Below are 24,944 nucleotides of genomic sequence, written 5' to 3'. Positions count from 1 at the left end.
AAAAAAAAAAGGCAGGAAAAAAAAAGGCAGAAAGAAAAAAAGGCAGAAAGAAAAAAAAGGCAGAAAGAAAAAAAAGGCAGAAAGAAAAAAAAGGCAGAAAGAAAAAAAAGGCAGAAAGAAAAAAAAGGCAGGAAAAAAAAAAGGCAGAAAAGAAAAAGGCAGAAAAAAAAGGCAGAAATAAGCCCAGGTCAGCAGCTCTAACCTTGCCACCTCATTTTCCACGGAGTGTGTCAGCTGGAAAAGCCTTTCTGCAGAAGCAGGCAGCTGGGTGGTGCTTGTGACAGCACCAAAGGCACAGGCAGGATGATGATTCCTGTCCCTTCCTCTGGGTGCATGACCCTAAAACCAGGCTGCACTTGAGGAGGAAAATCCCAGCTGGGCTTTCTGGTTCCCACCTGGAGAGCCCAGAGAGGGGAAAACCCTGTTTACACTCCAGCTGGGCAAGTGGAGCCCCTGCTGATGATCCCAGAACCTGCTGTGCTCCCTCCTCATCCCCTCCCTTCCCTCCATGAACCAGCACCAGCTGGGAACTGGGAACATGGGACTGGGGACAGGCTCAGAAGAGAAGCTGGGACATGGCACTGGGATCCTCTGGGACACCATTTCCCTTCCCAGCATTGCTGCAGCCACACACTGAGCAGCACAGCTCTTACCTTGTTGGAAAAGAGACAGCAAAAGGAGAACCAGAAGAGCCTGATCTCAGCTCAAACCCCAGGCTCAGGGCTGGAAGGAACAAAGTTCCCCAAAATAACACCGAGTCCTGTGTCCAGTTCTGGGCCCCTCAGCTCAGGAAGGAGCTTGAGGTGCTGGAGCAGGTCCAGAGAAGAGCAAGGAGGCTGTGAAGGGATCCAGCACAAGTCCTGTGAGGAAGGGCTGAGGGAGCTGGGGGTGTTGAGGCTGGAGAAGAGGAGGCTCAGGGGAGACCTCATCACTCTCTACAACTCCCTGAAAGGAGGTTGGAGCCAGGGGGGGGTTGGGCTCTTTTCCCAGGCAACTCTCAGCAAGACAAGAGGGCACAAGAGGTCTCAAGTTGTGCCAGGGGAGGTTTAGGTTGGACATTAGAAAGAATTTCTTTACTGAGAGGGTGATCAGACATTGGAATGGACTGCCCAGGGAAGGGGTGGATTCTCCATCCCTGGAGATATTTCAAAAGAGCCTGGATGTGGCACTCAGTGCCATGGGCTGGGAACCACGGGGGGAGTGGATCAAGGGTTGGACTTGATGAGCTCTGAGGTCCCTTCCAACCCAGCCAATTCTATGATTCTATGAACAGAAAATGAGACAAAAATGCCCCCTACAGCTGAGCCCAAGGCTGGGAACAGCCACAACACAGCAGTCCCACCCCTGGATGGAGGAGCTCAGCTCCTGTTGTGTCCAGCAGAGCTGAGCCTACACTTTCCTGAGCATCCCAGGGTATCCCTTCCTGGGGATTCCAGGGAGCAGACCCTAAAACTTGATGAAGATGTGCAGGAACTCCACATGTACAGTCAAAAATAGGTTTACTGGAATGTCTTTAGTCACAGCTGTAAGCAGCAATACTGAAAACACTGAGCTTGTGCATTCCCATGGCAGAGCCAGAAAGTCCTCTGGATTGTAATACCTAATTATTTATTCCCCCCTCCATTTATTATTTATTTAAAGAAGAGGGAAACAACACCACCCTAGCAGCTCTCTACCAAAGGGTTGGTTCCCTGTTATGGTATTTTTCTCTTCACATTTTTTTTCCCCTCCTTTGCTCCAGTAAAATGAAAAAAAGTCCCCTCTGCCTTCCACAGCATGCAGCAGGGAACTGCTCAAACAGTATTATTATTATTATTATTATTATTATTAATATTACAAGTCAGCCATATATACAGATAAACTGTAGTGGCAAGCAGCCAGCTCCAAACCCAGACCCAGAATTCCACCCAACAGGCAGTTTGGGAACTGAACCTTGCTATAAAAAACATCTGACAGCAGGAGCAAGGACTCAACTGGAAAAAAAAAAAAAAAAAAAAGTCATTTGGCAGTTCTTAAAATGCTCTTTTGGAACTGGCTGCTTGCCACTGGCTCCTCAGTCCTTGAAGAAAAACAAACTTCAAAGCTATATACAAATATCTCACTTAAATTACACAGCAGTTTGGTTATCCCAGAGACAACTCCACTGAAGCCTCCAGCTGCCCCATCAGGTGTGGTATTTCAGGACTATGGGTACTGGAAAACAGAAAGAAAGGAAGAAGCTCTCAGCCCCACACCTTTGCATGCAACATCAATCCCTGCTGGAGAGATTCCCACCCCCACCCAACATTTTTCTGGTGACAAATACCAAGCAGCTGCAAGACAAAGTGTGTTTCCAAGCTCAAGCTCATGCTCTCTGCTGCCTGCACACATGCTAGACAACATTTCCTGCCACCTTCATCTCCTTCCAGCTTCCTAAAATTAAACCAGATAGGATTTTCCATCACTCTCTCTCTCTACCCTGCTGCCAACTCTGCCTCTCCCACTGCAGGCTGTGGGTCAGCAGGGTGACACAGGCTGCCAGAATTTTCCCAAAAAAACCCTTACAAAGCTGCCCCCAGCCACAGCCAGGTGTAAGAAAACCCCTCTGGATCCAGTGGCATGGAATTGCTCCACTGCCATGCTGGGCTGCTTGGATCTGCAGAGCCACCTTAGTGCAGGCAGAGGGATGAATGGCTTCTGCCTGGAAAAAAACCAACAACCAGAGTGTGTTTTTATCTGTTTGGTAGGAAAAACAGTGACATCCCTGTCCCCGGGAGCTCCAGAGAGACCAGGAAGGGCAAGAGGACAGGGAAAGGCAGCAGTGACAAAGCCACAGCAGCTACTGGCTGAAAATTAAGCAGCCTGGCAGCTTTGGGGAGAAGTGTTTGCTGGGAGTGTTTGCAGAAGAGTTGCTACATGTGGAGAGGCCTCTGGGTGACAGTGCTGTGGTCTGGAACACTTCCCTCCACTCACACCAGCCTCAGGATCAGATGGTGCCAGCCCTGGGTCAGTACAGAGCTGGGAGCCCACGCTGCCTTTTTTGGGCCAGGATTTGGTTTGAGCCTGCATGGTGAAACCTTGCTGAAGACTGGAGTGGAGTCTGGAGATGGGAATGTCCCCCAGGGACAGCAGCCCCACCATGTCACATCCCTGGGGTGCCAGGGATGGCTGGGGTGACCTGGAGCTACTCACCAATGATCACAAGCAGCAGGATGACTGCCACCAGGGCTATCAGGGCCTTCATCTGCAAAGGGAGGAGAGAGCCACGTCACACAGGGGGACATGAAAGGAGGCCTTTGCCTTCCTGCATCTTTTCAGCCAGAAAGCAGAGCTTCTCCACCCCCTCCCAGGGAACTGCCCCTCCACAAACCCCCTCCTGCCTCTCCCAGGCCCTGCTCACCTTGCAGCCTCTCCACCACATCTGTCTGCGAAGCTGTTTGGCTCTGTTGCTAAAAGCTGTTGCATTATCTGATAAACTTTCTGTCGAAGGGAAAAAAAATAAAGAGACAATTCAGCAGTGTAGACAGAGGCAGGGCATCCTTTCATTCCACTAACTCCACCTGTAGCCTCAGCATTAGGGGAGAAGACCTGGCCACAGTGGGAGTCACCAAAGTGTCACCAAACGTGACACACACAGAGCTGCTGAGCCCCACTGAGTCCCCTTTGTGCTGCCTGCCCCCTGAGGACAGCTGAAGTGCTCTGGGGGACACCCCAAGCTGCTTTAGCTTGAAGGACCAAGCAGATCACCCCCAAATTAATGCCCCTGTGCAGAGAGCCCAAAGGGGGAGAGGAGAATATCAGCAGAAAGCCAAATCGGCAGCCCCAAGCTGGGAACCACCAGCACCCAAGGACAGAAATACAAGCCCAGGTCTCTCATTAGGCACTTCCTGAACTGGAACCAGGTAACCTGACCCAGGAACAGGGAAGAGATGTGGGGAAAAGGCCTGAGGAGCTGCATTTAGCATCACACCTGATTTATCCTGCAGGTCGTCCAGCCGCTCGCCTCTCTCAATCACCTTGGTGATGTTCTCCTGCATAACATCAATGACTTCATCCACCTGGTTCTGGACACTGGAGCAGAGCAAAAGCAGCATGAGGAGCAGAAGCAAAACCTCCAGGGACATTGCAGTGCCAGCCCTTGCTCAGGCAGCCAGGCTGATGGGCTCACCAACCAAAATCAAAGAGGACACCAGAGGAGGGAGAGAGCCAGGAGCACAGCATCACCTGGGGGGTCTGTGGCAATCCCAGGAGGGGTGAGGGAACACAAAGGGCTCAGAGAGAGCACTGGGAAGCCTACAAAAGCAGTGCACCCTCCCTAACACCTTTAGTACACAAATACACAAGAAAAAGGCACTAATTTCTGTTGGTGAGCCAAGAGAAGCCTACAAAAAGCAGTGCGCCCTCCCTAACACCTTTAGCACACAAATGCACTAAGCAAAGGCATTAATTTCTGCTGGTGGGCACCTCTGCTGCACATGAAAGGGGAAAAAAAACCAAACCCCACAAGTCATCCTTCCAGATTTCTCAGAACCTCACACTGCAACTTCATTAAATAACTCAGGGTGAAATCAAAGCAAGGTGCAGTCCCCCTCCAGGGAACTGTGCTGCTCAATGAATCACACTCTGCCAGGGGCATCAAGAGGACAGTAAAGAAATGTCTGATGTGAACTAAACCAACTTCTTATAATCCATCTTCTCATGGGTTACACAACTCTGTGGGTAATTGCTTCAGTGAACAGTAGCCTAAATCCCACCCGCAAGGTTATTATAAATGCATTTATTCACTCCATAAAAAAAGCCACACGGGTAAGAAGAAAATAATTCTCCTGGTGGAAAAATACTGCTACATTCTGATTTGTATTTTGGAGATAATACACTCTGATTTTCCTGGAGAAAGAAATAAGAAATTTCTCAGGGCCCTAGGGAGACAATACATTGCTGGAGACATACTGTTCCCAGAGAGTAAATAGTGACAGCAGGGCCTTGGAGGCAACACTACACACAGGGTAAAAAAAACAGAAACAGTTCCAGGCCACTCACTTGGTATAAGGCTTAGGTTTGATTTAGGTTGCATTGATTAAAAACATTTAGGCACTTCAAACACATCAAAAAAATCATCTGCTAAATATGCAGGGTGGTGAGGCCACTACTGAAGTGACAATCCACATGACCAGAAACAAATTCCTCCTGTTCCCAGTGCAGCACTGGTGTCCCCAAGGGGAAGGATTTGCCCTCACCTCATCCTTAGCACCTGCCTAGCACCCACACCATCCTGCTCCCCTAATTATCCAGCCATCTTTGGACCCCTCCAAAACCCTCTCCCCTCCATACTGCCATCTCATGGAGGAAAAAATTCAAAGATGTTATTTGCCAAATCAAGGGTTTGGCATCAGCACCAGACCCAACTCAGCCACTCTTCAGCACCCAAGCTCAGAGCACTCAGTGTGCTGAGGACACCACAGCCTGGGAAGCTGGGGAGACCCAGAGCAACTTGCCCAGACAGCCAACATGGCACTGCAGAACCAAGATCAGGGCCCCATCCTGGCCAATATGCCTCTCATTAATTAATTAATTAGAGATGCAGGTTCCCACTGACCTCTTTGTCCCTACCAGCTCTGTGCCTCTCACCCAGCAGACACTGCACTGAGACCCCCATGAGGAACAGCTGCAACAAGTAGTGTGATCAGAATGGAAAAGCACCCACCTTGCTCACATTTACTTAATAGCTCCAGAAACAGGCCAGGAAAGTCATTAAAAGAAAAGGCTTTTTGCTCCCCCAAAAGCTGTAAAAAGAGATTCAGATCTTTGAATACCAAGGGGCTTCTTATCTCAGTATTTCAGCTCAGGCTCTGTGGCACCACTGCACTGGAACAGCCAGGGCACCTCTCTGGAGCCAATATCTGACTCCAGAGCCCTCATGTAGCACATGCTGGACTCCAGCAGCACATGTAAAAACTTGCTTTATTTAGGATCCCACAAGAAAGGAACCTGCCTTCCCTCTGCTCCATCAGAGGCCATGGGAGCAGCAGTGGCAGCTCCTGCCTCCCACATCAAGGGCAGCCACCTGCCAGGAGTCTCTTGTCTGGAGAAGATAATCCCCAAAAACACCTCTCAGCAGGAACCTGCCCCATGCCCAAGGATGTTCTGAGCCTCCACCATTTGTTACACAAACTACACAGCAAGTGGCAGAGCTGCCACCACTGGGAAAGCAGAGAAGGTGGCACTGAGGACACAGCAGATGCTGGTGGTACCTTGTGGAGCAAAGCATCCATGCCAAGCAGGACATGTGCAGCTCCATGGCCCTTCCCTGGGGGAAAGGGACCTCTTACCTTTCCCAGGTAAGGAACCTGGGGGTTCCTTACCTCAGCACAACAGACAAATCCCAGCTCAGAGCCACCACCAGCACCCTTGGGGCAAGAGGAGAAGCAGAAACATCTGCTGACACAAGTAAGCCAACAGAGGAAAAACTCTTAAGGCCTCAGACATCAGTTTTGCAGGCAGAAGACTACATCTGCAGTATGTAAATATTTCTAAAGACATTTGCTGGCTTCAAAATAAAGAGATTTCCTCCTACAACAGACTTGTAGCACAGTTATCTTGGTACAACCAACAAGTAGAAGCAGACAAGGTTACAGTGCCTCCAGGAACATCCAGCACAGTGAAACACCACCTGGTACCCCCACAGGTATCCCCCTGGAGACCTGCACTCCCAGGGCATCCCAAAGCATTCCAGGCAGAGTGGGCAGCTCTGTAGCTTCAGGCTGCTCTGCTGTGTCCCAGCATTTGGGAGAAAGTCATGGAGCACAGACCCTGCCCGAGCTGCATCTCAGCATCCCACCCCTTCCCCCTTGAGCTGCTGGTGAAACCCAGCAGACCTCTGCTGCCTGCCCATGGCCTGAGCATGCTGGCAGTCATCCTGAAGAGAACAGAGCATTTCACAGAGGGAGAAGAGAGGCACAGAAAAATCAAGGCTTAAATTGTGGCAAACATTGAGGTGTTTCAAAACTCCCAGGGAATGCATTTGAGCACCCCGATACCTTTTGGTGTCTGATGTAAAAGAGAACTCTGGGAAGAAGAAAACCAAACGACCAAGGAAAACCACAAAAAAAACCCAAAGAAAAACCAGGAAGGAAGACACCAAATGAGGAGAGTGCAACTTTGATTTCCACACAGTGCCTGAACCCAGACCTTAAACCAGTCCTTGCTTTCTGCTCTCTCCCTCCCATCATGGCTGCAAGAGATCCCTCTCCATGAAGAGGCTGAAAGATGCCCAGCCAGTCTTGCAGTTCCAAAGATTCAACAATTCCCTGCTAGTCTGGCATGCCTGAGACTGGAAACTCAGGTTGCATCAAGAAGAAAATATTTTCTTGTTTTATTTGGCGAGAGAGAATGAATCCTGTAAAATGAAGTGTACTTCCTGTCAGGGAGCTACTGGCTTTTCACACATACATTTCGTGTGCTTCACTCCTGCCAGGTTTTCAAGAGAAATAAGGTAGAATAAATACTTGCCAGGAAAGGGAACAAGACAAAAGCAGAAAACACATCTCCCACAACTCTTCTGCTTACTAATTACTGCAGACATGATGCTTCTGGGCAAGTGCTCACCACCGAGCAACAACAAGAAGCCCTTTAGTCTCCTCTTTTCTTGGGCTTTGCTGGGCCCAGAGCTGGAAGAATAAGCTTTTCCATTTTGACTGTGTTGGGTTAGCAACTGAAAAACTCCCTGGGCTGGCCAGGGTGTTGGGCAAACAACAGCCCTGCATTCTTCAGGATGTAAACAGACCCTGCACACACCATGGGAGCTGCTGCTCCAGGCTCCTCTTGGTCTCCACGCTGCCTGCTTGCAGCCAGCATGAGACACTTCTGTTTTCCACCCCAGAATTATTAATAGTGCTGTGTGTTTTGCTGCAAATAACACCTAGACACCCCTCACCGTGGCAGTAACCCAGAAAAGCAGGACAGAGAGCCAAGCAGTGCACAGGCAGGAGGGCAGCACAACATGATGCTCCCTGCTCTGCTCAGCAAAGGGGCATCAGCACTGACCCCTGCCAAAAATCCCCATTTTTAAGTTGCTGCTTCACCCTGACTGGGAGGAAGACAGCAGCCTGTGCTGCCCTGAAGCCTTGCAGTCCCTGAAAGGATTATACCCAACAATGATCCCTGACAAGATGGTTCTGGAATTGCCTTCAAATGAAAGCCTGGATTAGAGATGGGGTCCATGGCCCATCCAAACTCTTGCAACAAGCAGCCAGGTCCTGGCAAGCAGCAGTTCTTGCTTGAAACCATTCCCCAAAATCTCTTTCCTCCTCAGGAAATACATATTTTGGGACTCACAGCCCCAGCAGTGCAATGGAGGGATCACAGGGACCAAGACCTGGCTCAGCAGTGTGCTGAGAGCCTCACTGCCAGCACAAGCAGGAACCCAAATCCAGCAGCACAATGGCTTGAAAGGAGAAACATCAGCAGTGAAGGAAATCAAGGAGTGCAGAAAAGGTGGGGATTTTGGTAATATTTTGGAAAAGATGGCTGGTGCTGAAGGTCTCCTGTTCTAAAGGAAAGAAACCCAGGTGGAAGGTGAGTGTCCATCCTCTCCCTGACAAGGCACTGAGTACTCTTTACTGCACACATTCAAATCTCCTCACAACGCCAAGAAGCAAAGGCAAATAAAAAAAGACCAGCTACATGTTTCTTTAATTCGGGGAAAAAGATAAGAGCCTGCTAAAAGTTACCTTTCAGCTCCAGCCCAGAGACAGGGAGGTCTCAAAGGGAGCCTAAGGGCTCACATGTGGCCACTTAAGTCACCAGAGGGGCTTCCATCAGACCCAAGCAGCTGTTAGGACAACAGGGCCTGAGACTCCAGACATAGCAGGACAGAGCCCAGCAGGGAAGGGACTGTCACACTTCCTTTTTTGCTGGCTCTAACTCACCTCCTTCCCCTACAAGTTTTGCAGTTCAAAGCTCATCTGTAGCTGACCATCTCATTCTGCAGCTGACCCACCCTGAAAGACCTCTGCTGCCAAACTCAACCATAATCCAAGCCCCTTCACTGCCAAGGACAGCTAAGGAAAAGTTTCCAGTCTTGCCCCTCACATTCAACATATTTCACACCTTTGCTCCCATCACTTTTTCCTCTAGCTAGTCCTCCACACAGTTCCCTTTCTTGCCTATCTTCACACCTCATTCCTCCAGCCCCACAAAGCTAGTCTCTCTAGTGTTGCCCAGTTATTCCTCAGATCTCCAAACACTCAGATTCCTCCTTAAAATGTCTTTTCCTTACAGTGTTTCAGCAGCAACCCAACCCTCCTTTTTCTCCTCAGCTGCAACCAGAGGGAACTGCATCATTAAAGACCAGGCATGAATCCATCCACCACAAGGGCCAGGCAGATCAGAACCCTAATAACAAGCTCCATGTCATGAAACGACAACTGCACACCCTAGGTGCTTATTAAACAAAGCAATCATCTTTGATGAGAGCAGAAAACAGATACTATTTTAGAACAGCTGCTCCAGATAGCAGATAGCAGATAGCTAGAGCTACTTGCTACCCCAAGGGACATGTTCCATACCAGCTCCTCTGCAGGCAAACTCTGGCAATGGGCAAGCTCAGATGTGTTGGGCATTGGTCACATCACACCCAGGAACCCACCAGCTCTTGGCTGAATTCCTCTTTCATTTTTCTTGCCCTTCCCAGCTGTGGTGCTATCCTCTACCTAAGTCCCTGCTCCCTTCTGCCTGGCCAAGATGATGGAAAGAGCTCCCCTTTTTTCCCCCACTGTGCAGGGGAGGCAGAAGATGCTTTGTAATTTCTTCCCAGCAGAAAAGGATGAAGGGTAGATATTCAAACTAGTGGATTATTCAAACTCTAGGAGGGGAGGTTTAGGTTGGCTGTTAGGAAGAAGTTCTTCCCCATAAAGGTGGTGAGAGCCTGGCACAGGTTGCCCAGAGAGGTGGTAGAAGCCCCATCCATCCCTGGAAGATTTTAAGGCCAGGCTGGATGGGGCTCTGAGCAACCTGAGCTGGTGGGAGGTGTCCCTGCCCATGCAGGGGGTTGGAACTGGATGGGCTTAAAGGTCTCTTCCAAACCTGAAAATTCTGTGATTCTGCATCATCCCTCTCCTCCTTTTCAGGGGACAGGACTCCACTCCTGAAACCAAGTCTTCACTCTAGGCCAGCATGGCACTGCCCTAGAAGGGAGGCTTTATCCACACTGGTTTCCTGTAAAGAACACTGCTCCTGCACCAACAACTTCCTGACATGCTGGAGGAAAAAGAGACCCCCTGAAAACTCAGGGCACAGTGACTGACCTGCTGCCTTTTGTGTAACTCCAGGTACCCTGGCAAATGGGCACACAGAGAAGCACTGCCTAATGCTGACCTGGGCAGGGAGTCACCTCAGAGCTGCACTGGCTTCTTCCCAGCCTGGAGAGCACCCCTAATGAGGAGGAACACCAGACATCCCAGTCTGAATAACACCCCCTCATCAGTCCTCATCCAGACCTCTGCTCTGGCTCCATGGAGGTCAGCAAAGGAAAACAGTGCAATGCAAACCAAGGGAATATTCCCCTTCACCCCCCTTTCCCTTCAATCCCATCATCATATTCCTCACAGCAAGGGAATATTTCCCCCTCACCCCCCTTCCCATTCAATCCCATCACATCATATTCCTTGCAGCAAAGGGCAGGACAAGCTGGAGCTGAGAACAAGCACCACCCAGGAAATGACTCCCTGGGAGAAGGATCCCAAGTGTTCACTCCTTCCTTCTTGCCCTAGTACAGTCAGTAATCCACCTCCAGCTGTAATGGTTTCCTGTTTTCCAGCTCCTTTGACCCCACTGAGTCACTGCTCATCTCCAGGTGACCCATCTGGGGTTTTTATCTGGAGAAAAGGAGGCCAGAGGCCCAGCCCCTGCACAGAACACATGGTCCTGGGCTGCTCCTGACCATTTGCTTGCTTGAAACATGGAGAAGCAAGTTCCAGGAGGAAGAGAAATCCACAAAACAATAAAAGTGGTGCTAGCAAAGGTTAAACTCAGGCTTAATGCTCTAGAAAAAGAGCAGCATAAAAGTGTGGAACAGGTCATCACAAGGACAGAGCAAGGGATAGAGAAACTCTACTAAGCTACGGTTGATACAGTCCTATCCCCTCACCTCTGCCAATGCACAATTCCTCAGTGGTTTGGATAAAATGAGATTTCCCTTAGATGTGGACATGTAGGGCAGGAAATGTCAATTAGAAGAAAGAAGGCACAGAAATGTTCATCTTCAGAACTACACAGGAACCCTCTGGTCAGATAGCAGCAGGAGCTCAGTGCCAGGATAAATATTACCTGTGTGACACTGAAGAACAACAACTTACTGCCTGATCTTGTCATTCCTGGGCCCAAATCTTGGTCCAGAAGGTCCTCTCCTGCAGGCAGAAAAGAGCAGTCAGGATGGGAGATACAAGGAAAACACATTTTTCAACCCAACTCAACAGATATGCAGGAGAGGATCAACACCTTGTGGATGAGGGATTGTTCTCATACCTCCAGCCAGTCCCTCCCATGGTTTAGGCTCCCTGGGACACCTCACCCCTACCAAAGGCCACACCTATTCAGTCCTACTGCATGCTTGGTGCCAAAGCTCTGGGAGATGATCTCAAAAGGATCAAAGGTTTTGATCCCCTATCCCCCACCCATGTGGCAGGGAGCAGCTTTTGGTGTTGGGCACCTCCGGCCTCAGTTAAGGCAGTTCAGACATCACAGTCCCTACAGCAGCCATTCAAAAACTCACAAGAAAAAGTCTTCTTCTTCATCTGAATCTTCCTCCAACAGGTTCCTCTGCAAAGACAGGAAAAAAAAAAAAAAAAGCTCAAACCACCTTCTTAATAAGCAGCCAGCATCTTGCACACACCCTTCCAGCCCTCAGGACACAACCAGCATCCTCCAACACAAGGTTACAAGCAAACCCTCCTTTGGAGAGCATCCCTGGTACTTTTTAGGTGTCCAGGAGTTGAACTATTCCTCCCCACTTGTGACCAAGGGCTGAGCTGGATGTCTCTGCACCACTGTCCCCATCCCAGTGTTTGCTGACAGCCCAGGCTGCTCCACAGCTCTGGCTTGGGATCCCTCATTTCTCTGCCACTGAGCCAAACTGGGCTGACACCAGTGGCCAGCAGCCTGCACAGGTTCCCCTCCCCATTCCAGGGAGCAGCACAAAAGCAACTGGTGCTGAGCCCTGCCTTGGAAAGCAGCAGGACATCGGTGTGGAAGGAGGGAAGACCCAAAGCACTGCACTCCATCCCTGCTCAGCATCACTCACAGCCACCCTGAGCCATCCCATCCCTGGGGGAAGTCAGATCCATTCCAGATTTGGAGAAGGTGGCTTCTCCATCCCTCTGATAGCAGCAGGGATAAGAACACCTGCAAGGAGACACACTGGGCTCCCCCATGGCACAACTGGGGTATCAGCCCCTCCAAACCCTCTGACTCGGGTGAAGGCTGGAAAGCAGAGGGGTTTGGTAGCTCCAAAGGGCTCCTGCTGGGCTCAGGGTTGCTGCTCCCCCATCTACCCTCAGACAACCCCAAGCCTGATCTTTAAAATCAACCCCACTGTGCTACTTAAACCTGGAAGTTTTGGACAAAGATGTTACCACAGTTCATTGTTCATAACGGGGCAGCACAAGTTTGAGCTGAGGGCCCCAATAACATCTACGTAGGGTCAAAAATAAAGAAGAGGGGCAAATGCTACCCTGGGTGTGTGGGCTGGGAAAGACCCAGCAGCGGGTGCTGCCTCCCCGGGGCTGAATCCCGGCTCCTCCCGGGATGTGCAGTGTCTGGAAGCTCTGCCACCTCCCCAGCTTTGTGACATTTCTTTAATGACCCAGGAGGCCCCGCAATGGCTTCAGGAACCGCCGCCTACCTCCAAGGGGTGACCCATCCGCTCTCGGTGTTTTACCGACAGCTATCGCGACAGCAGCGACATTTCAACAGCCGGCTACGGCACCGTTATGGCCACCGGCACCGGCGGGACCAGCCCACCCCCCACTCACCCCTCACTCACCCGCTCGCTTTTCACCGACCCCGTCACCTCCTCGTCGTTCAGGTGCCGCTTGAATTTGGGAGGCATGGTCCGTGCCGGCGGCTCCGCGGCCCAGAGGAGAAGCCTGGAGGGGGGGGCACAGGGAAAGGCCCGGTCACCTCGGGACCCGGGAGAGCGGAACGGGAGGGGGGAGCTCCCAGCAGAGCCCCGCAGGCGGCCGGGGAAAGTGCGGGGAAAAGACCCCAAGGTTGGGGGACGCGACGGGAGGAAGGGCGAGAGGGACCGGGGAACCGCGCTCTCACCCAACCCCCCCGCTCCGGTACCCGCTGAGGGGTGAGGCGGTGGCCAGGCAGCCGCACCGCACCCACGGGAGGGCTGAGGAGCCCCCGCACCCCACTCACCCCACTCACCGCACCCCGCTGCGGGCCGGGCCGGCGGGAAATGGCCGGTGCGGGGCTGCGGATCAGCTGTCCCATCGACCACCTCGGCGCTCCGCCCACCCAGCCGAGAACCGAGAGAATCGTTCCGGGGCGGGGCCCTTCCCCGAGGGGGCGGCCCCGGGATGGCGTTTGGGGACAGCGCCTGGGGACAGTCCCGGGTCCGTGTGTGTGTGTGTCCTGCTGTCCGTCCGTCCCCACGCCCCCACAGGGGCTGTGCTGCCGCTCCGGACTCCGGCTTCGCCCCTGGCACACAGCCCCGACGGCAAAGCCCTTGGCTGCGACCCTGTCCCGGGGCCTCGGGGAGGACGAGGGGGGGTTAGGGGGGGTAGCGCCGGGCGAAAGTCACCGCAGACATCTGGAAGGTTCCGTCTCGTCCACCTCTCCACCCCCCCCCTCCCTCGCCGTCCCGACTCCTCTCTCCGCCGCCCTCCCGCTCTATAAATGCGGGCGGCAGAGCCCGGCGGAGCGTGGGAGCCATGGTGGGGGCTTGGCTGCTGCTCTGGGGGGCTCTGGCGCTGAGCTGCCGGGGCGAGGTGGCCTTTCTCCGCCACGCCGATGACAGCACCGGCCGCTGCACCTACTCCTTCACCGTGCCCAGCCCCGTCGAGAGCGGCTGCCCCGATGCCGGCGGCGTCCCGGAGCTGCGGGCCGAGCTGGCAGCCCTGACCGCCCGCCTGAGCCGGCTGGAGAGCCGGGAGCGGGGAGCGGGGGGCGAGGCGGGGAGGGGGATCCCGCAGCCCCAGTACGCAGCCCCGGCCCCTCGCCTGGAGCCCGGCTGCGGGGAGCTGCTGCGGGCCAATTCCCGACTGGAGGAGGAGAAGGGGAGGTTGGAGCGGGAGAATGAGGAGCTGGGGAGGCGGCTGGAGAGCAGCGCCCAGGAGATCGCCCGGCTGCGGGCTGCCCGCTGCCCTCCCGGCGGAGAGGGGCCCGGCCGCGACCCTCTGCCCGCCCCCGGCGAAGGTAAGGCTAGGACCCCCCCCGTGCGTCCCCTCCACGGCATCTCCCCGGAGCGCTGCTCAAGCCCCTTCCCTGTCCCCACACCCCCCGGCTCTTGAGCACTTTGTTGGGGTGTGCATCCCCCGGGGGGCTCAGCCCTGCAAGGGGGTTGCAGCACCAAACCCCCTCCCCATCCCTAATCCTAAATCCCTAACTCAGGATTTGCAGTCAGAGCTCTCCTCATCCCATCACCCCACAGCAGAGGGGGGATGTAGGAGACTAAGCTAATCCGGGGGGATTAGGGGTTTCCCCTAACGAGCATTAAACCCCACACCCGGGGGGCAACAGGGTCCCCAGGAGGGGGTCTCGGATGTGCCCCGCTGCAGGGGATGGGGCACCCAAGGTGTTGGGGTTTTGGGGGGTCAACATTCTGTCCTGGAGCCCTCCAAGGGCCGGCACGGTGCTGAGGGGGACTGGCTCTGCCCGCAGCCCCTCACTGGGACCCCCAGCCCCTCACCTACCAGGAGCTGCAGTCGGAGAGGACGGAGATTCCCGCATCCCGGCTGCTGGAGGAGACGGCGCTCGGCCGCCCGGGGAGCCAGAACTCGGGTACCGCTGCCAACCCCGAGCTCTGCTCTGCCCCCCCGAGGGGCTTCCCCAGGCCCTGCCCAGCACTGACGCCCTTCTCTCCCCTCCTGTCCCCAAGCAGGCTGCGGGGAGCTGGTGTGGGTGGGGGACCCCGTCGTCTTCGGCCGCGCCGAGTCCATCGCCGGCAAGTACGGGGTTTGGATGAAGGACCCCGAGCCCCTGCCCCCCTTCACCCGGGAGACCACCTGGCGCGTGGACGCGGTGGGCACGGAGGTTCGGCAGCTCCTCCAGTACCAGGCGCCCGAGCAGCTGGCCCAGGGCTACCCCACCAAGGTTCACATCCTCCCACGGCCGCTGGAGAGCACCGGGGCCGTCGTTTACCGGGGGGGATTCTTCTTCCAGCCCCGCCGCTCCCGCACCGTGGCCCGCTACGACCTGCGGGGAGAGACCCTCACGGCCCAGAGGGAGATCCCCGGGGCTGGCTACCACGGGCAGTACCCCTACTCCTGGGGGGGCTACACGGACATCGACCTGGCGGTGGATGAGACGGGGCTCTGGGTGATCTACAGCACCGAGAAGGCCAGGGGGGCCATCGTCCTCTCCAAGCTGGACCCCGAGACCCTGGAGATCCGGCAGAGCTGGGAGACCAACATCCGCAAACGGGGGGTGGCCAACGCCTTCGTCATCTGTGGCACCCTCTACACTGTCAGCAGCTACTCCTCCCCCAACGCCACCATCAACTTCGCCTACGACACGGCCACGGGCACCAGCAGGGCCCTCAGCGTCCCCTTTGAGAATCGGTTCCGCTACCTCAGCATGCTGGACTACAACCCCGCCGAGCAGCAGCTCTACGCCTGGGACAGCTCCAACATGGTCACCTACCCCATCCGCCTCTCCCGGGACTGAGCCAGGCCTGGGCACCTCCTGTCTCAGCCCCCCTGATCCCCACACGTGCCTCAGCACCCCGCTTTGCTCCCCAGATCACCCCAGCACGGCCAGGAGCAGCAGACCGGGTGATGGTGGGGGCCGTGTGCTGCCCTGCTCTGCCTTGAGGGGTCCCCCAGCATCCTCACTGCCACCTCCAGCAACATCTCCTTGTGCCTGAGGGCAGCAGAGGGAACTGAAATGCTTTCCTAGAGCCTGGCTGAGCAGGGGGAGTGCCCCTGCCTGGCAGGTTTGGAATGGGCCCTGAGCTGCTCCAGCATGCCCCAGGCACCCTGAATCCAGAGCAGAGCGAGCTCAGGTGTGGCAAAGGGCAGAGAGGGCAGGCAGCAGAGATAGGGAGAGGCTGCCCTGGAGGGTCCCATCCAAAAATAAACATTTTCCCAAGTTGCAAGCAGCAATCCCCTCCGTGAGGCTGGAGTTTGTGTCTCCAGGTTCTGGCTGAGCACGAGCTGCCCTGCCAGCAGCTTTGGGGAGGGCCTGCTAAGAGTCCACAAACCCCACTGCATCCCACACTGCTGGTGCCTGGGGGCATCCTGGAGCTCAGTCAGTCTCCAGAAATCACCAGGCAGGATCAAAGGCATTGGGGAACGTGGCTGCACAAGGAAGAAAAGCCTGGAGCACAGTGGTGAGGGCTGGCAGAGCATCCAGAGCCCCCCTGGTGTGCCCAGTTCCCTCTTGGCCAAGCGCTTTGGGCTTTTTGGGTTGTGCTCAGCCACCAACGTGGCACCAAAGGCCTCGCTTGGTAGGCTCTGCTCCTCCGTGCCAAAACTTCCCACTTAACTATTTATTGTAGGAAGTCTGCAGGAGGCTTTTTCTTCTTCCTTCCCTGGCGTTAGGGACAGAAAGGGCAACAGCAGCCACATCCCCCTGGGGGTGCCCAGGGTTCTGGCCAAATAAATGCTGCCCAGCACTGCTGCTGCCTTGCACCACCTCTTTCCAAGCCTGGATTTTCCTGGGATTTGGTGGGATGGATCCCAAAGGGGGTGTGAACCTCTGGTACCCCCCTTCCCTCCCCATGCACCAACAGGCTGAAGGTGCTGAGGGAGGGTACTGTAAATTTTGTGCAGGAAAATGCCACATTTGGGAGGCAGCTGCTGGCAGGGCTGACCCCAGGAGCAATAAAAGTCAAAGCTGCTCACCCCACACACAGAAAACCTGGCACCTAGGGTGGGAAAACAGCTTTTCTGTTTCAAAACAGGTCACGAGGAGAGGCTGGAGCCCTCCTTCCCCCCACAGCTCCCTGGGGGTGCAGGGCAAACCCCCGCTGGAATGGGAGGGTTTGTTCAGGGGTCCCCAGGGAGCAGCAGCACCAAAAGCTTCTCAGTAAGCAGAGACATCGAGGAGAGACAGCCCCATCCCCACCCCAATCCCCATCCCAATCCCAATCCCCATCCCAATCCATCCCTGGGTCCCCACTCTCTGCCATTGTCAGGGTCTTTTCCTGCTGGGAAAGACCAGCACAGACCTGACAGGGAAAACAAAGGAAAACAAAGCAGTGTACACAGGATTTCCAGAAGGCTGGGCTGGAGCTGAGCAGTGCCAAACACTCAGCTTGACTTAACAGGTTTTGGAAAAACAAGACCTGAGAGTCCCTCCCCCCCTGCATCCCAGCAAGGAGCCAGCCTGAGCCAGAGGGAAAACTGGATCTGTCCCCAGTCACATTTAACCCTCTGCTGCTCATGCCCTTGGGAAAAGTCCCTGCCTTCCCACAGACCAAATTGAGGAAAAGCAAGCTGTGAATTCCCCAAACACAACATTTCTCTATGTTAGGGGAGGTCTGGCACAACTATTTGTGATAACCAGAGCCCTAGAAGAGAGATTCCAAGTTCCACTCAAATTAAAAAGGCAAGATCCATCCCAGCATAAATGGCCAGGAGGGAGTTATTTGGTTAAAAAGCATAAAAATACTCAGTGAAGCAGGGTCAGGGACTGGAAGCTCAACCTGGCCCCAAAGGCAGCTGGAGGCTCCTGAGGGGAGAGACACAGCAAAACCTGATCACTCAGATGCACTCAATGCCCAAGTATTTTCTCCTGATGAAGTTTCCGCAGAAACATGATCCTCCTTTTGCTCAGTGCAAGAAGTAGTCAGAGATTTGTGCATTCTGTCATGGAACTCACAGTGGGAAACTCGTCTGATTTTTCTAGTGGCTTTAGTGGAGAATTAAGGATTAACCCTTCCAGCAGCATTTCCTTCCAAGCAGAGTAATCCAGTGAGCAGTTCCCCATTTCTAAAGGGCTTTTCCAACAGGGAACAGGCAGATGGCAGCCTCAGACAGGGAGCCACCACCCCAGCTGGGTGACTTAGAGCACAATTAAACATCAATTTTCCACCTTTGCCCAGTTCCTTACCTTCATCCTGCTTCCCCTTTCTTGCCTTTCCCTGGGCATCCAACGCATGCCAGCCCCTTCTCCAGACAGGAATTCTTTCCCAGAGACCCAACCTGAGGTGTTTGCTGTTTGTAACAAATTCAGAATCAAAAGTGCTGGGGTAAAGAGAAATGAAGTATTTCAACCCATTTTTCTTTAGCAGTCTGGGGGTACTGCAAACTTTTCCCTGGGCACACGATGTTCAGGTGCTCCCCTTGCACCCTGCAGCTCTCTGCTAATCATGAGATTACCCAGATACTTTATTTAGAGAATACTTTATTAGTTTCTGTAATCAAACCCATGTAAATAAGACCGTACATATTTAATACAGTGCGTTACCCCTGTACAAATGGAAAAAAAAAAATTAAGTTTAACATTTCTAGACCAATATGGCTGTTAATTTCTGTACAATGCCAACTCACACTACAAGTGGGATACTTTTTTCCAAAGTTGACATCACAGCTAAAGTTTCCAAAAATTCAAATTATATATATATTTATATAAAAAGATAACCAAGAGCGATTCACTAGGCATCAATAGCAGCAATAGCCTTTCCAGCTTCTGCAGTCATTGAACAAAATTATACACATTAGACTTTCAACTCACTCTTCCTTCCAAAAAAAAAAGGAAAAAAAAAAAAAAGGAAAAAAAAAATCCCAGAAAAAAACAGCAAATTCTGCTACTGATGTGGTACCTGGTGCTTTTTATTAGCTTTTTCAATCATTGTCTGGAAAAAAAAAAAAACCTCTAGAATAACATTATTAAAAACAGCTCCAGTATAGCACAGTCACTACTACATATCATAAGCAGGTACGGGATATCTTACATTCACAGAAGTATCATACAGTACTGTCCTACAGCTAGAATACTAGAGGATACAATTAAAAAGGCATTTATTTGACTTGATTCTACTTTCCAGCACACTGTGGGCGAGGAGGTGGTGCGATGCAGCTCTGATATAAAGAATGCACCTTTTTAGATCAAACTCTCATTACTCTGATCAGCTTTCCTTTATTCTTGTGGCACAAGCTCTAAGTGCTCGTTGCTGGATACAGACATTAAGCTGGAAACCGTTTCAAGATCACTTGTATGGTACAGAGACAGCTGGAGAGGGGTGAAGGGAACAACCTGACAACAATGAACCTGCAGGCTCCGGGGGTGAACAACCCAGGGGTGTGGGTGTAGAGAACACAAGTGGCCAAGTAGCATTTCCATGTGGTGACTCTATAAATACAGTATATTGTCATCCAAGAAGCAGCAGCCAGCAAAGCACTGCCATGGGGAACTCACCCTGGCAAAGGGAATTCTGCCAGCCACAAGAATCCCTCTCTTTGTTACAAGATAGAAGCTTCTTAACTCACTAAAAAAAAAATTTAAACACGTGTTACTTGGCCCAGCACCATCTTCAGATCTGCATGTTCTCGTGGGTTTACAAAAAGATAAATAGCAGCTGAAGATCAGAGCCTGAAGGGAACAAGGAGTATTCCTTGTGTCAGCCTAGGAACATGCTTCCCCGACCACCTTCTGCCCCACTGTTGCCATTTCTCTATTTATTTTTTTTTTCACTGTGGGGAGCACAGAGGTGTGTGAGCCAAAGCACGTGCACACACCACAAGCAGCACTCATGCTGTTAGAGAAGACACAAGCCCAAAGAGCCCAGAAGCTCAGCTGGATACACAGCAGTTTGCATTCCTAACTGCTGACAGCTTCCATGTCCTGTTCAGAGCCCTGCAGGGGGAGAAGACTTGCCCTGGCCTTTGGGCTACAAATTCATGCTGCTGGAAATCTCACCTGCCCCCTCTCTCTTCCCCCACCTCCACAGAAACACAGCCTCTAAGATTTTGTTTCTTCAGTTTTGATTGCCTGAGGTTTGATTGGTCCAGTTCTAACAGGTTTTGGTGCTGCAGCAGGTGCAGGGGTAGGTTTTTCCTCTGTTTTGTCCTGGCAGACTCCTGAAGAGTCAGCTATGGCCTCAGCAGGTTTGCTCCCATTCTCCTCCACTTTCTGTGCTTTGCCTCCTATGGGTTTGCTCTGCTGCTGCTGCTGTTGCTGCTGCTGCTCAGAAAAGAATCTCTGGGTGGACTGAAGTACCTCTGCTCTCTGCTTGGCCTTAAGAAAGGGAGAAAATATATTTACTGAAGAGAGGGCACAGGAATAAGAGCAACTTCACATGAGTATTTCCTAAATAAAAGAAGGACTGACCGTAGTGGCCCATTCCCTATAAAGGCAAAGTCTCCACAATTGCTCCCCAGATGTCACCACATCTGGGCACTTGGATCCTCAGGAGCAGGTAAACACCATGCCAAGGCTCTTCCTAATCCTCATCCCAGAGAAGAGGATCAAGGACAACACCCCAACCACCCATTTACAAAGACCCTTCTATGCTGCTGTAATTGCCAAGCTAACAAAGTATCAGCACTGCCCTCCCCAGAACAAACAACAAAAAGAGGTATTTTGGAATCAGAAAACTGCCAACGAGGCTGCATGTTGGCATCATCTTCAAGAGGAAAAGTCATTGCTCTGCTATGTGATGCCAAGAAAGTTGGCTTTTAAACTGAGAGGACACATTTGAACCAGGAAAAAAAATAAATCATCCCTCTAGTGCTGCTGTGCCTGAAAGCAGAACATGTAACCAACAGCCTAAAACTTGCATGCAACAAGAGAAAACCTGTGCAAGGCAGTGGAGGAATCACTAGTGAAAGGAGCCCTCAAAAGGACAGGGAGTTCCTGCCAGTAGCAATGCAAAAATCAATAAGTTCTGCCCCAAATGCTGCAAGGCAGAAATCTCCTGTATTTCAGAGCCTGCATTTCCCTAGCAGGCTGGCTACAGTCACCTGTAAGAGATTCAGCACCCAGGCAGCAAGCTGTGCTTCCTGAACACCAAAAGCAAATCCAACCTTTTCCATCAGCCCTGCTCTGTGTGGATTCCATGAGCTCCAGAGATCCTCCCCACCTGAACTGCTCCAGCAATGCCTCAAGAGCTGCAGCTCAGGCAAACAGCTGCAAATCTGCTCTGACTTTAAAGCATTTAAAATATGCACTGGGACCCTTCTAACACACAAAGGTTTTGCCCCTTCCCCAACCAACCCATCTGGTTCTGCAGGGGAAGCCAGCAGAACGAGGCTGCTCTACATCACTCACAACTTGTATGAAATTGCTCAGTGTGCATGGAACTCCAAATTTAACACACCACAAAATAAACACCACCAGGTAGCAAGGTCAGAGAGGGTTGGGTTTTTTGTTTGGTTGTTTTGTCTGTTTGTTTGGTTTTTTGTTTTTACTTTGACCTTGAAATAATTTTTCTGACACCATTTCATTTGAGGGATTCCCTTTTGCATCTCCCCAGGACAAAGCCTGAGGGCACACAGCTGAGTGAAAGAATCATCCCAGGACATGGAGAGGAACAGATCCATTTGCAGGAAGGCACCAGTTACCTACCTGGGGTGCAAACTGTGCAGGGAAGGGCTGGGTCATCCTCACAGTGGCAGCTGCTGACTGAAACTGCTTCTGGTAGACAATGCTGTTCATTTTATTGGACTGATTGTTAGGGCTGGTAGAACTGGCCCTAAAGGAAGAACACCAGTTAGAATCACACTGCTCTCACCCAGAGGATGTTCCTGGCTTTGGTTACAACTAGAAATTCAGCACTGAAGGAGGGGGAATTAATCTCTTAAGAGAGCTGTTATCAGATTCTTCTGTATATACCATGAGCTTCAGATGCAACCAAACTCTGAACTTAAGAACACAAAGAGAAATCATAATTAAGAACACAAAAAAAATCATAAATGATGAGGGTATGAAGATTTAAGGGTAAAATCTGTATGAAAGAGATCTTTCCCTAAAGTATTCCTAACACAAATCCTGATGTTCAAAGTGTCTTCCCTTTCTCATCCCTGCTAGTTGAGGTTCAATCCTACCCCTTTACACTGTTTGCTTCTTGGAGTCAGGTTCAGAGCCTGTCACAACAGGCATCAAGCAGAGGCAGCAGGAGCTGCCATGTGCAGCTGCTTCCACTCCCACCTGGTGTCAGATGTTTCAAAATGCACTTGAAAAGATTTCAGGGATTCTCAGAAAATCCTCTTTTATTTGGCTAAGAACACGACCCTCCAGTAAAACTTTTAAGAGGTGATGAATCACCATGATTTAAATGAAGTCTGAAAGAATACCTGGGGGAAGAGCACCCAACAGCCCTCAGAAAAGGGAAGAGGCTGAGCAGCTTTCAAGTGCTTGGAGCCTGGATTTGCAGAGAGCTCTTATGGGGAGTGTGTAGGTGACACACTTGGTGGCACAACTTCAGCACTGATGTCAAGCTCTCATTTCTACTTCACCAGAAAAGCCTGAACACTGTCACTCTGCTACAGTGAAAGCCACCAAATGCAGCTCCTGTGCACTGGGCAGAGCTTTCAAGAGCAAAGTTACCTTTAGCAAAGCTCCATTTTCAAGTTCCTTCAGCCCACGACCGAACTTCCCCCAGAAGCAGCCCCCAAGTCCACCATGCAGCACATCTATCTGCACATGGGCAAGATTCTTTCTCTAAACTGACCAAGCAAACTTGCAAGCAGATTATTTATTTCACTTGTGAGCATCTTATAATCTTGCAATGATTCCCATTTCTCTAGCAGACGTGGTGCCACAGCTGCAGTGTAAACCTTTAAAGGTTTTTACTTGGAGCTGTGTAATTAAGATAAACTCTGAGTTTTATCCCTAAGTCCATCTTCCCTGCCACTCCTCTGCTTTCCTGGTACAACCCCAGGTTGTTTTACATGACTTGGTTAGTTCCATTTAATAAAATAAAACCATTTTTAAGGCTTTATTTCAGAGCTATGCACTTCTGGCCAACTGATGACCTAATGGAATGCTGGTTCTAAGCTAAGATTAAGCACTGTCCTTAACATTAGGCTCTCACCTGAGACCTTTCAGAACTGGCTGCTCATGTGTGCCTGGGTATATTTTCTAGCCCTGATTTCAAGGAATTTCTGAGTTTTAAGAGATATTTTACCTGAAGGGACTGGAGGTTGGGGTAGTACTTCTGCCAGTAACTGGTGGTGTTCCAGGTTTAACATCAATGCCACCTCCAAAGGCCTTCAGGTCCATTTCTGATATCTGAAAAGCACAAGAATTGACATGCTAGATCTCACTGAAACAAAAATGACATTTACCAGGTAACTGTCAGCTTCCCTCACATTTTTCTCAATGAAAATAGGTCACTGAAATGGAGGTGGAAGCCAGCAAAACAGCTTCTCTGATACAGGACAACACCTCTGAGTACAACCTTTCTGCATTACTTGACACTATCAGCACTGGTACTGGACTTCCAACTTTCTGGGCAATCAAATGGGTTTTATGATATATTTCACCTATGTGACCCTAAAAAGTTTCCTGAAAAATTTTCCTTCCCCTTCTCAGGTACCACATGAAAATATTTATAGATATAATCCTGAAAAAGACAGAAACGAGAAGTGGCCCAAGATAACCCAGTTCTATTAAAAAAAAAACCAAACCAACAAAACAGAACACAGTAAAACTGGAGTTGTCATTCACTCAGAAAATCTGCAGACTAAATGGAGCAATGAATCTTGCATCTTATTTTGGAAATGCACTCAACAGAATAAAATGAGGCTCTGGAACAACACAGACATGAAGCAGCATAATGGCAACAGCTGCAAGTGAGCTGCTGTTTCAAGTTGATTTTCCCCAGCAGAAACCGTGATGGAACTCTTAAAAATGGGGCAGTTAAGTCACCTAAGGCCACCATCATGGTTCTCTCGTTTCTTGTTGACAGGAGGGATCATTTTCCAGTGCCAGCTGTAGCAGGAAACATGCTGCTCCTTGGAAAATGGGCTCATAAAAATCCCAAAGGTGAAAAGGCTTGGCTAGATCCTAGGAAGCTAGAAAACTGCATGGTGCAGAAGTCACCATACACTTCCCATGGGTGACACCTCACCTCAGTGATCTGAAATTCTGGTTGCCACTGCTGTCCTAGACATGCAAGTAACACCTGAGAGAGATTTTTCTTATCCCAGCTATGCTCTATTGGGCCAGCAGGGTCATTTTATACTCAAAAGCACACTAAAAGTTGTATAGATTTGAGGTGCAGCTCCAGAATTACACCTCCTGCTCTTTATCTGCTACATTTTGCTGTATTTGACAGAAATCTCAGCTGTGTTTGTGCCCAGTGGCATCACCCACTGCCCACCTGAGGGTGCACAGACCCCGGCACTAAGGAACTAAACCCTGTCTGGCTTTTTTACCTTCCCCTCCCTACTTTTTGAAGTCAAGCAGGTTGTTAAGATTCAAGAGACAACACAGCTTTGCATAAATATTTATCCAGTAAGTCTCCCAGTGTGGATACCTTTCCAGTGGCAGCAATCATGCTGTGCTGAGTTCCTGCTGGGATTAATCCTCTGAAAGGCTGGGTGACTTGGGCAGGTCTGCTGAGACTCTGAGCCTGTGCTTGTGGTGGTGTGTGTTGTAGTGGTGGCTGCAAAGACTGGGGCAGGGCAATCAGGGGCTGTGCTGTGGATCCAAAGTTGGGCAAAGAAATCTGTGATCCTGGCAAAGGTACTGTCACCTGGAAAAGAAGTACAAAAAATCACCAGTAACATATACACAAGGGACATTTTTAAACTTTCTTCACAAGCTCTGTGATTTCAGCTATACTCAAGGCAAAT

General features: G+C 51.3%; 3 protein-coding genes across 32 annotated transcripts in view; 1 reads left to right on the top strand and 2 right to left on the bottom strand.

The window, feature by feature from the left end:
• Positions 1-1,482: 1,482 nt before the first annotated feature.
• On the bottom strand, positions 1,483-13,521 carry VAMP4 (vesicle associated membrane protein 4). 2 transcript variants are annotated; one of them, XM_071751507.1, is made up of 8 exons: positions 13,399-13,521; positions 13,019-13,121; positions 11,750-11,796; positions 11,334-11,384; positions 3,950-4,050; positions 3,380-3,459; positions 3,172-3,223; positions 1,483-2,193 (listed from the first exon to the last, which is right to left on the bottom strand). In XM_071751507.1, the coding sequence occupies exons 2-8, from the start codon at positions 13,082-13,084 to the stop codon at positions 2,165-2,167; spliced, it is 426 nt and encodes a 141-aa protein (XP_071607608.1). In that variant the 5' UTR covers positions 13,085-13,121; positions 13,399-13,521; the 3' UTR covers positions 1,483-2,164. The 2 variants fall into 2 exon arrangements, with proteins under 2 accessions (XP_071607608.1, XP_071607607.1); XM_071751506.1 differs by having other exon boundaries at positions 13,408-13,489.
• A 102-nt stretch (positions 13,522-13,623) lies between these two features.
• Positions 13,624-18,655, top strand: MYOC (myocilin). Of its 4 annotated transcripts, none has more exons than XM_071751502.1 (3): positions 13,624-14,397; positions 14,863-14,982; positions 15,083-18,655. In XM_071751502.1, the coding sequence occupies exons 1-3, from the start codon at positions 13,914-13,916 to the stop codon at positions 15,865-15,867; spliced, it is 1,389 nt and encodes a 462-aa protein (XP_071607603.1). In that variant the 5' UTR covers positions 13,624-13,913; the 3' UTR covers positions 15,868-18,655. The 4 variants fall into 4 exon arrangements, with proteins under 4 accessions (XP_071607603.1, XP_071607602.1, XP_071607606.1 ...); XM_071751501.1 differs by having other exon boundaries at positions 15,080-18,655; XM_071751505.1 differs by lacking the exon at positions 14,863-14,982.
• PRRC2C (proline rich coiled-coil 2C) overlaps positions 18,533-24,944 on the bottom strand; it is a 60,851-nt gene continuing 54,439 nt past the window's right edge. For all 26 annotated transcript variants that reach the window (XM_071751473.1, XM_071751478.1, XM_071751477.1 and 23 more), the window contains 4 exons: positions 24,626-24,844; positions 23,273-23,376; positions 21,712-21,838; positions 18,533-20,382 (listed from right to left, as the gene is read on the bottom strand). In XM_071751473.1, coding sequence (XP_071607574.1) covers positions 20,107-20,382; positions 21,712-21,838; positions 23,273-23,376; positions 24,626-24,844 — 726 coding nt within the window. In that variant the 3' untranslated portion in view covers positions 18,533-20,106. The remainder of the gene's footprint in view (positions 20,383-21,711; positions 21,839-23,272; positions 23,377-24,625; positions 24,845-24,944) is intronic.

The sequence above is a fragment of the Heliangelus exortis genome, chromosome 8 (genome assembly GCF_036169615.1).
Source record: "Heliangelus exortis chromosome 8, bHelExo1.hap1, whole genome shotgun sequence".
NCBI lineage: Eukaryota > Metazoa > Chordata > Aves > Apodiformes > Trochilidae > Heliangelus > Heliangelus exortis.
Note: the sequence above shows the minus strand (reverse complement) of the source record. Positions and strands in the feature narration are given on the sequence as shown.

Coding starts and splice junctions, on each gene's coding strand:
- VAMP4 (XM_071751507.1), bottom strand. CDS start 13,084: ATGCCTCCCAAATTCAAGCGGCACCTGAACGACGAGGAGGTGACGGGG. Junction 4,051..11,333: donor AGGAATGACAAGATCAGGCA/GTAAGTTGTTGT, acceptor GCTCTGCTCCAG/TGTCCAGAACCAGGTGGATG. Junction 2,194..3,171: donor CCTGCTGCTTGTGATCATTG/GTGAGTAGCTCC, acceptor TCTGTTTTCCAG/TACCCATAGTCCTGAAATAC.
- MYOC (XM_071751501.1), top strand. CDS start 13,914: ATGGTGGGGGCTTGGCTGCTGCTCTGGGGGGCTCTGGCGCTGAGCTGC. Junction 14,398..14,862: donor TCTGCCCGCCCCCGGCGAAG/GTAAGGCTAGGA, acceptor CTCTGCCCGCAG/CCCCTCACTGGGACCCCCAG. Junction 14,983..15,079: donor CCCGGGGAGCCAGAACTCGG/GTACCGCTGCCA, acceptor CCTGTCCCCAAG/CAGGCTGCGGGGAGCTGGTG.